General features: G+C 37.4%; 1 protein-coding gene across 1 annotated transcript; it reads right to left on the bottom strand.

The window, feature by feature from the left end:
- Positions 1 to 8527: 8527 nt before the first annotated feature.
- Positions 8528 to 15998, bottom strand: LOC130936194 (protein TORMOZ EMBRYO DEFECTIVE). The gene is made up of 14 exons (XM_057866234.1): positions 15593 to 15998; positions 15322 to 15504; positions 14433 to 14603; positions 13850 to 14064; positions 12993 to 13275; positions 12261 to 12395; positions 11946 to 12064; positions 11094 to 11250; positions 10708 to 10954; positions 10552 to 10628; positions 10346 to 10465; positions 9633 to 9763; positions 9392 to 9566; positions 8528 to 9070 (listed from the first exon to the last, which is right to left on the bottom strand). Exons 1-14 carry the CDS (start codon positions 15887 to 15889, stop codon positions 8729 to 8731), a joined length of 2652 nt encoding a protein of 883 aa, XP_057722217.1. The 5' UTR covers positions 15890 to 15998; the 3' UTR covers positions 8528 to 8728.
- Positions 15999 to 16394: the final 396 nt, after the last annotated feature.

The following is a 16394-nucleotide window of genomic DNA, read 5'->3' as shown; positions in this document are numbered from 1 at the left end:
TTTCAGATTCATATAGCTTCTGAGGATCAGGAAAAGACTACTTTTACATGTCCCTTTGGAACTTATGCTTACAAGAGAATTCCTTTTGGCTTATGCAATGCACCAGCTACTTTCCAAAGGTGCATGATGAGTCTTTTCTCTGATCTTATTGAGAATTGTATGGAAGTTTTTATGGATGATTTTAGCGTATACGGTGATTCCTTTAGCCTTTGCTTGGATAGTTTATCTACAGTATTAGACAGGTGTGTTAGATCAAACCTTGTTTTTGAATTTTGAAAAGTGTCATTTTATGGTCAAACAAGGTATTATTCTAGGATATGTTGTCTCTAATACTGGTATTTCTGTAGATCCAGCAAAGGTAAATGTCATTTCTAGTCTGCCTTACCCCTCCTCCGTGAGGGAAGTCCGTTCGTTCCTTGGTCATGCAGGTTTTTACCGGAGATTTATCAAGGACTTCAATAAGGTAGCTTTACCTTTATCTAGACTGCTACAGAAGGATGTTGAATTTGAGCTGAGTGAGGACTGTATGGAAGCGTTTGATAAGCCGAAGATCACCTTAACTCAAGCTCCAATTGTGCGAGGACCATAATGGAGTCAGCCCTTTGAGATTATGTGTGACGCCTCCAACCATGCTGTAGGAGCAGCGCTGGCCCAGCGTGCAGGTAAGGATCCTTTTGTAATTGCATATGCTTCCAAGACCTTGGATGCTGCTCAGTCTAATTACACTACCACTAAAAAAGAGCTTTTAGCTATTGTTTTTGCTCTGGATAAATTCCGAGCCTATCTACTTGGCACCAAAGTGGTAGTGTACTCAGACCATGCAGCTCTCAAATATTTGTTAGCTAAAAAAGAGTCCAAACCAAGGCTGATACATTGGATACTATTACTGTAAGAATTTGATTTAGAAATTAAGGATAGGAATGGTTCTCAGAATTTAGTGGCAGACCACTTGAGTCGTCTTGAGCACAATAAGGATAACTCCACTCCTATCAATGATACTTTTCCATTCGATAGCTTGCATGCAGTATCTAAAGTAGTTCTTTGGTATGCACCTGTAGCTAATTATCTAGTTAGCCATACCTTCCCTCCCAATTTTACTAAGTATCAGAGGGACAAGCTAAAAAGCGAGTCCAAATATTATATTTGGGATAATCCATATTTATGGAGGTATGGTGCTGACCAGATAATTAGAAGATGTGTGCCTCAATCAGAATTTCAGTCCATTTTAGAGGCCTGCCACTCCTCTGAAAGGGGTGCACATTTTGGCCCTCAAAGAATAGTTGGAAAAATTTTAGACTATGAATTCTGGTGGCCTAATCTTTTTAAAGATGCTGCTACCTTTTGTAAATCTTGTTCCCCATGCCAGAGGTTTGGTAATATATCCAAGAGGGATGAGATGCCCCAACAACTTATGCTGTTCTGTGAGATTTTTTATGTTTGGGGTATTGACTTCATGGGTCCATTTCCCAACTCTAGCGATTTCTTATATATATTGTTAGCTGTAGATTATGTTTCCAAATGGGTGGAAGCAATTCCTGCCCGTACTGATGATGCTAATACTGTTGTCTCCTTTGTTAGAAACCATATTATTTGTCGCTTTGGATCACCACGAGCAATCGTGAGTGATCAAGGCACCCATTTCTGTAATAGGAGACTGACCGCTCTACTGAAGAAGCATGGTATTATTCACAAGTTAGCAACTGCTTACCACCCGCAGACTAATGGACAAGCAGAGGTGTCTAAGAGAGAGATAAAGCGTATCCTGGAAAAGATAGTCAAGCCTCATAGGAAGGACTGGAGCACCAAGCTACAAGATGCACTTTAGGCATACCAGACAGCGTACAAGACACCTATAGGGATGAGCCCCTTCCGCTTAGTTTATGGAAAGGCCTGTCACCTCCCAGTCGAGATATAGCACAAGACATTTTGGGCGGTAAGAGAAATCAACATGGGATTTAAGAGGGCCGGAGCTGAAAGGAAGATGCAACTACAAGAATTAGAGAACCTTCGCCTAGAAGTGTATGATAACTCCAGGCTGTACAAAGAAAAGATGAAGGCTGTGCATGACAAGCACATTAAAAAGAGAGAGTTCAGACCTGGGAAATTAGTTCTCCTCTACAACTCCAGACAAAGGCTCATGCCAGGCAAGCTGAGATCAAGATGGGAAGGTCCCTATAGAGTAGAGAAGGCAGAGTCATACAGAGTCTTTCACCTAAGTCATCCTTCAAGCTCTAAATTCATCAAGGTAAATGGACATCGCCTTAAGCTATATCACGGTGAGCAGATGAAGAAAAGTAAGGAGCTGGAGATCTTCCTCTTGGAGGATCCACCCACAGCAGAAGACTGCGCTAGTGGACCGTCCAACTTAAGGACGTTAAAGAAAAGTGCTGGGTGGGAGTCAACCCACCATGGTATGATTGTTCCCTTATCTCTTTTTAGCTTTATTTAATGACTCTTCTAATTATTTTGTATATAGTCTGCATTTACATCTGCATATTTACATAAAAAAATGAGGTCGACGCGCCAGCGCCTTGTACACATCTGCGTCCCTGGTGAAAAGTGAATTGGGTGAATTTGAACAGAGAGTCGCGCGGGAGCTGGGCTGGAAACATGCCTTGGGAACCGTCCATCCCACGTGCACGCGTACTGTACGGGTGCACGCCTTTGCCTCTCTTGGCGTTCCGCATGAGCGCATGCAGTGCGCATCCGCGTCGATGTCAAAATCGACATAAAGCTTGTTTGGCCAAAAAGTTGCGCTGGCCTAGGGCGGGTACTGTGCTAGAAGCACAAACTAACCCGCGCGTATGCGCACCTGGCGAATACGCGTCCCCTCCCCTCTGCGCAATGCGCGCGAGCGCACGTAGTGCGCGTCCGCATCGGTTGCGCCGCTTTACTCACTCTTTCGCCGCCCAGTTCTCATTCTTTCTCCCTCCCTAATTCTAATTCTATCTTTCCCAATCCTAATTTCTTTCTTCCCCCTTTCTTCTTCTTCTCTATCTATCTTCATTACCTATCTTCTCTATCTTCTTCTTCTCCCTCTCCTCTCACATCTTTCTCACTCACATCATCCATTTATCTCTCTTTTCATCCTCTTTTCAAGGTTCTCTCTCTTTCTATTTTCTTTTTTCTTCTTCTTCTCTTTATTTCTCTTTGTATTATTTTCCTTGGTGCTATAACTCTATTTGGGTAACTACTTTCATCTAATTGCTTGTGATTATTTTTGTGGAGTTGTTTGACAATTAATATTAATTATTTTTGGGATGTTTGAATGTTCAAATTTAATTCTTTCCCTATCATGATTAAACATGCATACTAAGTGTTTGTGAAAAAGCCCGTATGGCATTATGCATTCCTCATTATTCTATTCATCTACTCTAATGCTTGTTTTTCACAAATTTCTCATCTTATTTTATTAATTAATTATAATTATCAATACAAACGTGACTGTTAGTTTGTTACAAGTGACAATACATTTTTCGTAATTGATGCTTGATCTATGCTACTCATGCCTTTGCGGGCATGCCAATAAACATCTTGCATTTAATTACCTTCATCTTTTTTGCTATATTTTCATTGATGTCCTATTTACATGAAATCGCGACCATGTGTTAACGACATCCTTCTTTACCTTGGCAAGATTATCACTTGTACTATCCTCTTCCTTGCTCCAACCCTTGGACTTACATGTACCTCTTTTCTTTTCTTTTAGGATGGCCACCAAGAAGGGAAAAGAGAAAGCAGCTACCAAACTACCGGCAAAGAAGGGAACAAAAAGGGCATTGGCGGAAGAATCGACCTCAACATCAGTCAAACCTTCAACAAAGCGGGTCAAGAGGATCATTAAGGTTGAGGAGACACAGAAAGCCTTCCCAGCAAGGGACACTGCGCGGTTCACTAACCGCTTCTGTGAGCAGATGTTCCCCATTCTGGCGGTAAGGAACTACAACAATGAGCACCTTCTTATCCTCCCCTCCAACATTGTGGATTTGGTGGAGACCCGCATTGACAGAAGACATTGGGGATTCTTACGAAGGCATCCAAGGCAGGTCAACCTTTCATGGGTAGTTGAATTCTACTCCAATTTTCACATACCAAATCTGCAGTCTGTCTATGTCCGTCAGAAGCAAGTTCCCACCTCCGAAAGGGCCATTCAGCAAGTTTTAGATCTCCCCCTGCTCCAAAAGGATTAGACGCATTTCAAGAAGCCTCTCTCAAGCGCCAATGATACCAATTTGACTGGGACGACGTTCTCAGAATTATAGCATTACCTGGCAGCCAGTGGATCTACAGTTATCATCGATCCAGGCCTAAGGGCATCTTGGCTTCTGCACTTACCTTGGAGGCTCGCGTGTGGGCACAAATTATGTCCCACTACGTCTTTTCAAGAACTCATAAGTCCTCCTTCACTGTAGACATGGCTGTTCTCATCTGGTGTATACTCACAGACCAACCCCTCAACTTACCAAGACACATATGGCAAGCCATGGGACACATACAAATTACGAGCAACTTACTTTTTCCCGCCTTGGTTTCAGATTTGGTCTCGGCAGCCGGAGTCTCCTATAGAGCTGGAGACACCAAAGCCATGCTTCCTCAGGATGATCAATATGTTCCGAGTGGAAAATACATCAGACCCTCAGCAGTCACCGCCGGCCGGACTGAAGACCCGGCCAGAGATATCCCTTCACCTTCCACATCACAAGCACCTTCAACAAATCAGCTGCTCCTTCAGATACTTCAGAAGTTGGACTGGCTAGACCGGCAGGCAAAGCACAGGGAGCACCGTAACAAGCACCGATTTGCATACCTCAAGGAGCTGATTGTTGGTACACACTCACCTCTAGAACCACATGACACCCAGACTCCCCTTCATCCAGTAGCACAGGCAGCCAAGGCGAACCAGACACTGGAGGTAACACTTCCTGCTTTCCCTTGCTCTTAACTGATGGTACCAAGGATGGTGCCAAGCTTTAAGTGTGGGGAGGTCGGTCTGTACCTGACTTCCGGAGGTAACTTTTCTTTCTCTTAGCACCAGTAGATAAATTTTCTTTTTGTTTAGATAGAATAGATTGTATAGTAATAATTAGTTGCATGTGTACTCTGCTTGGTTGAAAAATAATAAGTCCTTTTCAAAGACCCTATTTTTGAAAATTTCACTAATTCAAACCAAAATCCTATGTTAAACTTGTTTGAAGGCTATAAATTGGAACATGGTTTAGAGCTAGGACACACAAACCAGTGAGATTTTGAACCTAATTGTATGGTTGCATCATTTAACCGTTATTTTATTCTTGTGTATTTTCTCTCCTCTATGATTGCAATCTATGGTTTGTTCCATTCTATATGTCAATTATTTAATTTATTCATGCATTTGTATGATTGAGGCCATCATTTGTTATCAGCTCACTATCCTAAATGGCCTACCATTCTAATTATCCCTTGTATGCCACTTTGAACCTCTATATCCCCTGTTATTCTCTATATTACCACATCACTAGCCTTAAGCGGATAAAATAAGTACTTACCTTAATTGAATCTTTGGTTAGTTTAAGATAGAGATTGTATGCAAGCTAAGTGTGGGAAAACTATGAGAACTCGGGTTAATAAAAATGTATGTTAATTGATAAATATCTAAGGTCTGAATGCTACTCATGTGAAATTATGAAAACCAAATGCATTGGTGCTACAATGCTTTCAAAAAAATAAAAAAAAATAAAAAGAAAGAAAGATAATTGTTTTAGTTTAAGTCTAGGGGAATGAAAGCACCCCAAATGATAAGTTTAATAAAAAGAATCAATGCATATGAGGTGAAATAAAAAGAACAATTAAGTGCATGAGTAGATGCAACATACAAAGTGAGACTATGGGTAGTTAGGCATGATTTCAGAAGCATAAGGAATGTGTGTGTGTGTTAGGTGAGAACTTAGGATAATCAAGAATTCAATTTTCAGCTTACTTGGCCATACATGTACCCTCACCCTTACCTAAGCCTCATTACAACCTTAAGAAAGACCTCATGATGTTTGCATGTGTGCATTAGATATTTGTTGATTGGTTAGATGAAGAACAAGGTTTTAGAAGGCGTGAATGGAGGAGACTAGAGTGGATTACCCTATACACCTGAGTGACTAGAGTGCATATACGCTCCTAGTGAGGGTTCAAGCTTAACTCTATGTTCCCAGCTTTCACGAGCTGTCTCCTCCCAAGTTTACTTGACTTTTATTGTGTGATTTGGATTAGTGAAATTTGATTTCTGTTTGTCTTGGAAGACTTGTTTATTTTCTTAACTAAGTAGGCATGTACATTTCATCATATAATTGCATTCATATACATAGGTTGCATTGCATGAGTCTTACTTTTCCTATTCACTCTTTTTGTCTCTTTGAGCTTAGCATGAGGACATGCTATTGTTTAAGTGTGGGGAGTTTGATAAACCACTATTTCATGGTTTATCTTGTGCTAATTTGAGTGGTTTTTATCAACTCTTTACCCACTTATTCATATGATTTGCATGATTTTACAATTCCTTCCAATTTTATTATATGGTTGCAACGTTGTTTTCTCTATAAACTCTTGATCGGTGATCTTTCCGTACGTCACTAACACTAACTAAAGCACACTAACTGTTTGATATTCTGCACCACTTAATTCTTGACTCACCCCCCTTCTTCCAAAGGGTGATAACCTGTTTTGTGGTTTTTGTCTTGTGTATGACAGGGAGAAGGAGAGCTGAAATCTCCTACGATTCTGAACCAGAGAGAAAGTTATGATCAGACAAAGTTCATCAAAAACCAACTTTTACCCAAATTCACAATTACCTCAATTCCATTGTCAAAGCCAACCAAAACCAAACCAACCCAATCCAAACTCCACTTTTCATCAAAATTAACCCTCTATACTGTATTACACTAAGCTTAGCACATTTTTTCATAAACTTTCCTCATCCACAACGTCAACATCAACATATCACATATATCAACTCTCATTATAATATTCCAACTACATTACCAATTCATCAACATCAATGTCATATATATATATATATATATATATATCAATACAAATCACTTCTCAACTTCACCAATCATTCATCCTCATTGTATCCTTATTAATCATTATAATCAAAATCAATAGTCATCAAATCATCAACAAATCATCACATACCATCATTCAAATTCAAACCTATCCTATGGGCCACTAGCCTAAGTGTCCATGAATATTATATACTACATAGAGAAAATCGAAACCATATATTGGCCGATTTCCAATATGTCTTTAACCCACAAATGAGCACAAGCAAGCTCTCAACTCCAAACCAAGCTTTTAATTCCACTCCATCATGCACCAATAAGCTCCAAAAGCTCCCAATTACACAATAATCAACTATACACATATAAATCCCCATAAATCAACCTAGGACTTAACATAAATCAAATTTCACAAGGGTTTAGTATATCTTACCTCTCCCAATAGATTTGATGGCCAAAATCCAAGACTAAGCAAGGATTAGAGCAAACCTAAATATCCAAAATCACAAAATCTCACTTAACCCAAAATCCTAGATATTCGAAACTTTGAATAGAAGAATAGAAAATATTTCGCGGTTATCTCACTATTTTCTTGTATGGATTTTGTAGAACTCTTCACAAGGAACACGTAGCCGCAAACGGCATGGCAATCAGAGCTCCGTAGCTCAAGATATGAGCTTTGGGAAGAAGAAGGTGAATAGTGCTCATGGAGTTTCTTCTCTTTCTCCCCTTTCAGCTGGTGTGGGTGTGTTTGTGATTGTGTTGTGCTGAGTTGGTTCATTAATGAACCCTTTTATATGTAGAGCTTGGGCCCAACTTGGACTCGATCCAACCTGTTAGCGTTTTTTGCCCGTTTGGTCAAATTTTAGGCCAAACATTTAACACTAACGCCCGATTTTACTGTTTCCACTTTTTCTCGTGCGGTACCGGGCATACTTGAACCAGTTCAACTGGTTCGACTGCCAGTTCGCGGTTTTTCGCAGAAAACATATTTTCTGACTCAGAAAAACCTACTGAGTCCAAAAATTATATTTAAATCCTCAAATTCTCATCCTAACTTCCCAAAATTTAATTTGGACATTTAAATTATTTTATCCGTAAAAAATTCGATTCTTACACCTTACATCCAAACTCACATCAATATTTCAAGTAACCCTCAAACACCTCTCTATATTGATATTTAAAATAACCCTCGAAACACCTCTCTATGTTTACATTTAAAGAAAACTATACTAATTTAATCTCTCATTTTTGTAAAGATAATTCTAAAATAAATAGTGAAAATCGAATCCAATTCCTTTAAGTCATACTTTTCACGGATATTTTAACTAAATTAATATTCTTTTTATATTTACTATATTATATATAAAAACTAACTAATAAAAATGCAACTTGACGGAGATGGAATCCTTGACGAAACACTTAAAGTATGAATGAATGTAATCATATCACAGATGAGGGTATTCCTTCAATAGATACTATACTTTTAGATGAGAAGCTGAAGCAAAATTTCTATTTCACATTCAGAGCATGACTTGAAAAGGTAATCTACAATGAAGAATGAAATAGGGATACAACTACATCAGCTAAGCTTACATCTCAAAATTGACAGCAATATTTCAGCTTATACAATTGTAAAACGATACTAACATTTCAAAATCAGACCAAAACATCTCTTACACGGATGAGAGCATTAACTCCTATGCCAGTAACTGTATAGTTTCAACCTTCTTGTAAGCTACGTCCTTCACTTTCTTAATGGAACCGTGTCTTGATTTGCTTGATTTTTTCCTTTTCTTTGAAACAGTAGCATTTTTTTGAGGATCTTCCTCCTCAACAACGTGCTGTTTATCTATAATGTTGTCAGACTGCAAAGGAATCTCTGCCGTAAATTCTGTTTGTTGATTCTCTGGTTCGATAACTGACATTCCTGATAGAATGTAGTCTAACAAAAATGTGCTTCTTACAAGTCTGTCTATCCGGACAAAGTGCCTCTGGCTATACGCGATAAGACCTTCAAGAAGTTCACCAATCCCTTTAATCTGAAATGTCCCATGAGAAAATATTCATTAATTTTCCCTGAGAAAATGCAATTTATTTATTTATTATTATACAAGAACATTAAACATGACATTATTATTATTATTATTATTATCATTATTATCACTATCATTATCATTATCATTATTATTTTGCAGAAGATGCAAATGTAACGGACAATAAAATACACGAATGTAAGAAGTCCTAGACCACAATTGATAATCAGCAAAAGCCATGACTTCACTAAGCTTAGCATCAAAATATGCAAGAAATTCATTATCGGTTGCATTAAGACTCTAGAAAAGGTCCCAGAAGAAAAGCACCTGAACTATTTCTGTTGGAGGAAAGATGTTGAAAGCTCTGAAAAGCACAAACTGTGAAACATAACAGCGCTTTGGTTTTGTATTCCATTCTCGAACATAATTAAATAATACACGAAGCTCTTCACCACCCAAGCCCTTTAGTGCTCTGTCTATATGATCTTCAGCCCCTCTTTTCCTGCAAAACAGTCGGTCTAGAGTATGCCAATAGAAAATTTAGAAAATGAAATAGATTAATGCTAACCTGCAAATGCCTGCAAATAACTCAAAAAGCTTATGGGGTCTTCGCAGCTCAAATGCAAGTTGGATAGCTTTAGTATAGTCAGCATCAGAGATAGCATTCTGTAGCTCTTGACCTTTCAAAACCCCCTCTTCCTGCATCAAGGTTAGAAATCACGTTGTCTTTCTAGTCCACACAGAACACAGGTTACATTAAATGGAAGGAAAGACGCAGAAATCTATGATAAAACCACATCATCCTTTAACACTAGAGTATGTTGTGTCTTGCAACATCGGATTAACAAGAAACATCTGTTACTGTTAGCATCATAAACAGAATCATCTAATTTAAAATGAGGTCGAAATATTGCCTTCAATTTGGTGATTACAAATACCCTATGCAACTTTAGGTAGTCCAATTTTTTGCTAGTTAGTTTGATATATATATATATATATATAACATAGAGCAAGATGCACAAACTGCATTATAATTAAACAAATAATTTTTCAAGATGTAGATGCTTCATATGATTTAGTTCATTTCATATATGGTGGCACTCAATTGTTTATCTTACTTAGAAACTGTATCCAAAATAAAAACTGCAGATATTGTAACAGAAAATTTGCATAATAAATATTACCAATCAGTAATTCAGCATATCTTAAACAACCAGCACTCTGGCCCCAAACAATAAATATGGATATATATATACACACAATGAATTTAATTTAACTCACCTCTTTGCGGAAAGCTTCTTCTTTGTCTGCTGCAGTGGAATCATACCATAGATTGACAACAGCATCACTGCCACCAGTTGCAAGCATTTCCGTCTTCCTACCTACAGCCAAGGCCCAAACCTGCAAGCCAAATTACTTCAGCAAAAGAAACACAGAAGCTTGAATTCTTTCATTTGTATGGAAACATTTCATGAGGAAAATGGTACCTTGTCTTCATGATTATCATAAGTCGCAACACATTCATTAGTCTTTACAGTCCATAGCTTTACCAAACCATCAGCCCCTGAAACATTGATCAGGTTTATCACACATGCAATAAAAAAGTTGCAAGGACCCAAAAGCAGCTAGATATGGCCTCATACCGCAGGACACAATTTGTGTTCCTCGAGTAACAAACAATGCTCGTAACACACTTGAAGTGTGTCCTTCAAATGTCTTCAGACATGAGCCATCGGATATAGCCCATATCCTTATTGTCTTATCCCCAGATGCTGTTACAACACACTGATCAACAGGAGAAAATTCGACAGACCAAATTCCCCTCTTATGCCCTCTAAGAACAACTACAGATACAAGATCCGGAAGTCTCCAAATACAAGCTGTACGATCCTGATGGAAACAAGTTAGATGTTGATGGTAAATACAGTGAAAACACTTTCTCAATAAATGAATAGAGGAAAAAGCTATTACTAGTAGGGAATAATATAAACTGTAAAAGGGCCAAATAAAGCTCTAATTTCAGATATACCTGAGAACCACTACATACTAAACTATCGTTTGGAGCAATAGCTACAGAATTGATGTCTTTATCATGTGCAGCAACAACAGCTTTTGCTTTTAAATTAATTGCCATTGTCATATCATCTGAAAGACCATTCATGCTCCACACTTTAAGAGTATGATCACTGAGAAAGATTAACAAAAAGTGGTAAGAAATAAATTTGAACAATTAAGTACCAAGAAATATCTTTCAGGATTAAAAACCAAAATTTCAGCAATAACCTCAGCAATGTATAATGTAAGCTCATATATTGGTAGGAACAAGTATGTCGAATTTGATGTTTGATGAAAATGATCCTTTGCTTGATAATAGAGACAAACAACTAGCTTGCATGAACAGGTCAAAAGCATAGAAGTTCTTGTTATAAATTCAATGCTTTTCTTTTTTATAGGAAATAGTAATCACATTTGTGATTAAAAGACTAAACATAAGAAATAAATTTGAACAATTATCAAGAAATATCTTTCAGAATTAAAAACCAAAATTTCAGCAATAAACTCAGCAGTGTATAACGTAAGCTCATATATTGGTAGGAACAAGTATGTCAAATTTGATTTTTGATGAAAATGATCCTTTGCTTGATAATAGAGACAAACAACTGGCTTCCATGAACAAGTCAAAAGCATAGAAGTTCTTGTACAAATTCAATGCTTTTCTTTTTGTATAGGAAATAGTAATCACACTTGTGATTAAAAGACTAAATGTCTAAACATAAGAAATGGGATAAAGGGAGTCAGAGTGCAGGTACTTACATGGAGTTAAAAAGTAAATAATATAGCTCTGTAGAGAATTAAACATAAATAAATGCATCAAAATTACCTACTACCACTAACGAAGAAGTCCCGTTTTCTTTTTGAAAAAGCAACAGCTCCAACAGCTCCCATGTGACCTATGCCAACTCCAATGCAGCTTTTACTTTCTGCTTCCCACAATCTAACCTATACAGTGACAATGAGTACAGATGCAAACATTTAATATACATAAGACTTTATCAGAGTGCTCTCTACACACATATCATGAACTCAATCAACACTAGTTAGCATTTGAACTGGAACACCAAGGATACTGCTTCCCCTGTAGAAGGAAATGCAAAATATTTACAACAATTGAGGAAAAAAAGATGGGGGATCTTACACTGTTGTCTTTACTTCCAGTCACAATCAGTGATCTACCAGAACTTGATACACAGGTGTCAAGGCATACAACAATTTCAGTATGACCAGATAAGACATAGGAACATGACATAGATGCAAGGTCATAAACCCGAACCTGCAAAAGTCCAGGAAGAGTTATATTTTAAGAACCAATAACAGCATTGCTCTTGTTTGACGAATCAAAAATAGTCACTACACAGAAGATCGAAAGGTGTTGAACCAAATCCTGATGACAAACTAACATGAAAACAAAGCAACCCCAAATACCAATTAGCATTTTCAGATATCACCACTCATTACAGCATAAATAAAACCAATAAACCATAATGATATTGAAAGTTTCAAATCATGAAAGTTGGGGATGTAGGAAATTTTCCAAAATGGAATTTCTCAGCAAAAGGAATCTTAATCCTCAAATACATAAATTTTTTTCATAAAAAAAAGAAGCTTTATAGTGCTGATACTCAATCTTGAATGCAAACCACAGTTTAAAGTCATTACATATACAGACATGAATCATAGACAAATGTCATCATATTTTGCCGTTACCACTAGATAAACTTATTTAAGGAAAAACTTGTCCTTTTTCAGTATTAGTATGTTCGATGTGAAATTTGAAAAGGATTCCTAAAGAAGCCAGATTGTACATATATGTTGCAGGGTTATATTACAACAATTTAGGATTTTTACATAAGAAAGCAAATCTTCTCACCTGCTCAAGATTAGTAGCAAGAGCAAGGAACTTTTCATCATCCCCTACAAACTTCATATCCACAACCTCTTCATTATATCCTACCAATCTTTTGGTTAGATTTAATTGCAACAACTCTACAGTGCTCTCCAGAGAGTAAAATAAAAACTGTTGATCTGCAGTCACACAAAGCAGCCCTTGATCTGAGGGAAGCATAACAGCAGAAATAAAACCTCTTCGCAAGCCATCTTCATCTGTACTGGCTGTAACATCTGAAACCTTTTGCTCAAACAAGCAAACTGCACTGTGAATACAAAATATCCAATGAGGCAATGCAGTAATACCATCTTGATTGACACAATGTTGAAATAAATCCTCTTCACCACATTTATCAATTTTCTTTTCTAAAATAAACAAATAAATAAAATCATCATGTTCAACATTAATAACCAATTTTAAGTGTGTCAAATTATACAAACTGCCCACATTGGTATAACTCCAGCAAAACAAACCAAGATTTAGTTGCAAAGCTACGAACTTAAATTTTAGCATGCCTCCAATCATAGAACTATAGGTATATCTTTGCTTCAGGTTTTTTTGACAAAAAATCAGTTTTTTAAATATGAAAAAATTTCAGTTTTCACCTATTTATATAAATATCATAAAATAACAGATAAAATAAATTAAAAAAAAAAACATTTTCCCACATTATTTAACCCTGAAAAAAGCTAGATAGAGATTAGCTTTTGATTAAAATCAGTTTTTGGATTTGTCGCAACATATAAAAGAATCAAATAGTAAAAAGCACTTTCAAATAATTAAAACCAAACGCATCATAAATATTTAAACTAATAACAAATTTTTATATTTAACCCTACCCTTCAGAACCCCATATGTGCACAATGCCTCTTTCACCAACCGTAACAAAATAGAATGCTTGAGCAACAGCTCGTTTTTTTGCATTTTTCCCATATAAGTCCAGAGATGCAGCGAACGGACTCCCAGATCCAACCACGCAAACAGCTTCAACTGCCTCATTTGTGATGACAGTCTTCTTGCAGCTATAATCATGAAGGTCCCACAATGTTACAACCTGAAATAGTCCAGACAGCACTTTGTCAGTTTAGTAGAACGAATTGTTATACTTGGCATACTATTCATAATTCCTTGCATATAAATCATGCAACAAGTAAATTGTGAGTTCATCCCACACAAAATACCAAAAGGGAAAAGAACAGAATGCTTATAGCTTTCAATATTCCGGATTAAGGAGTTCCAAATATTTTGATGGTGATGCTAGTCCCATATGAGAGATGAACCATTAAAATACAAACAAGGAAAACTCAAAAGGAATGAATTAATACATAAAAGATAAAAAAGGAGACAAGACGACAAAAAACAAAACAAAAAAAGTGTCACAAGATAGAACAAAATGTAAGATAAGGTCTCATTAGAGCATGCCTTATCTCTTCCAGCACTAAGCAATGTCCATCCATCTTCAGATACTGCCAAGGAAGTCACAGCTGAGCGATGATTATCTAGTGTTGCAATGCAGTTCTTTTTCTTTGTCTTGGAAACATCCCAAACTCTCAAAGTTGCATGATCGCCACCATCATCACTGCCAGAAAAAAGCTGCGGAAACCAATAAAGGTAGAATTAGAAACTGGTAATGGTTCAAAGCAAGGGAAGAATAGAACAGGGAGAAAGGTCCAATTTGCACTAGACAGATCCAAAAAATTTCCCATCATGTCATTAAACCCCTCTCCTGCTGATGCTACAATGACCTCTGTTTAGACAGTAATTTTATGTGAAACCTTGAGGTTACTGAACTCCTCAGCTTGTATAAATACACTTTCTAATCATTACAATACTTACCAAAGATAAACACAATCATTCATAATTGATCCCAATTGATTCTAATCTAACCTAATTGACACTTTACAGCTAATAGGCTGAATATAATATCAACAACTTCTTGTCTTTAGAAACCATCAATTAAAATTTGAAAATAAAAACCATAAAATAGAAAAATGTTAAGTAACCACTAGCCAAGCTTGGGCTCCTCCCATGGTCCCATCCCGTCTGTTCAATCACACTGTCTGCATAGTTTTCCCCATACAATAAAAGGGTGGAGAAGCAAGTCTGTTCTTCCATCAATTAGCCTTTTTCAACATGGAATCCATAGACCACCAGTATATGAATACAATTCAAATTCTCTATGAACTATCAACTGCTCTATATAATAACTCATTCCATAATATATACTTATAACCAAAATGCATGCATATGGACACCCTCACAAAGCACTCCAATTCAACAAAAACTGCAAATCAACTAGCTCTTTACTTACAAGCTGTTTTTCAGGATCAGGATGGAACATAATACAAGAAACAACTCCACCATGACCTTTGAAGTAATGAGTGCAGTATCCACCATCCACATCCCAAACAAGCACCTTCCTATCAGCTCCACCGGTAGCGAGCAACCCTCCAGAAGGGTGACACGCCATGCACATAACAGGACCATCATGACCCTACACAAGCTCAGACCACAATCATATTTCAATTTCAATTTCAATTCCATCTTAATGTGAAAGCGAAATTCAATTCCGGAAATGTTACCTTCCAGGAGCGGACGCATTTGAGTGTGGAGAGATCCCAAACCCTGATTTGGCGGCTGTGGCTGGAAGAGAAGAGGAGCTTGTCGTCGGGGCTGAGTGTGAGGGCAGTGACGGACTCTGAGTCGCCGTCGAGGGTGGAGCGGATGGAGGAGGTGGCGGAGTCAACGATGTTGATGGAATCGGCAGAGGCGCATACGATGAAGGACGCGTCGGAGGAGACGGCATAGGCACCGCCGGCGTAGAACTGCTGAAGGGCAGGGACGCAGCGGTAGTTAGCCTTCAGTTTAAGGGGTTCCATTTTCTAGGGAGGGGAAAAGTTGGAATCCCCTGAGCGAGAATCGGAACTCAAGGGATTTTAGTTTACTGTCTAGGGTTTTCCTTTGCTGACGAATATGCTAGGGTTTAAGAACCAGAGTATGGTTTTCAATTTAACAATTTTGCCTTTGTGTTTTTATTCTGCTCATATTCGTTTATTTTTGTCCACCTTTCTCTTTGTAACTAATTTTTTTATTTTAATAAATAAAATGGGGTAAATTCTACCCTACTCTACTAAAGTATCATGTAAATTTTTTTTTTATCAAAGATAGGGAGAGCGACTTCTTAAGTAAGTACGAAAAAACTAAATCATTTGAGTTATAACTCATTGGCAAGTATCATATAAATTACCTCATGATTTATCACATTTTAATTAGTCATTATATTAATCATAGTTGAGTTATTTTGTAATTAAATTATTATTTGAAATAAATAATTATATAATTTCTTAAAATATCAAAATTCCTCCCCCATAATCCTTCCCAGCA

Source organism: Arachis stenosperma, chromosome 1, assembly GCF_014773155.1.
Source record: "Arachis stenosperma cultivar V10309 chromosome 1, arast.V10309.gnm1.PFL2, whole genome shotgun sequence".
Taxonomy (NCBI): domain Eukaryota; kingdom Viridiplantae; phylum Streptophyta; class Magnoliopsida; order Fabales; family Fabaceae; genus Arachis; species Arachis stenosperma.
This window is presented reverse-complemented; position numbering and strand designations above follow the sequence as displayed.

Excerpts from the sequence above, each read along its gene's own strand:
- LOC130936194 (XM_057866234.1), bottom strand. The coding sequence starts at position 15,889 with ATGGAACCCCTTAAACTGAAGGCTAACTACCGCTGCGTCCCTGCCCTT. Across the intron at positions 12,065-12,260 it reads CTGGAAGTAAAGACAACAGT|GTTAGATTGTGGGAAGCAGA; the intron begins GTAAGATCCCCC and ends GTCACTGTATAG. Across the intron at positions 10,466-10,551 it reads ATGATAATCATGAAGACAAG|GTTTGGGCCTTGGCTGTAGG; the intron begins GTACCATTTTCC and ends TTTGGCTTGCAG.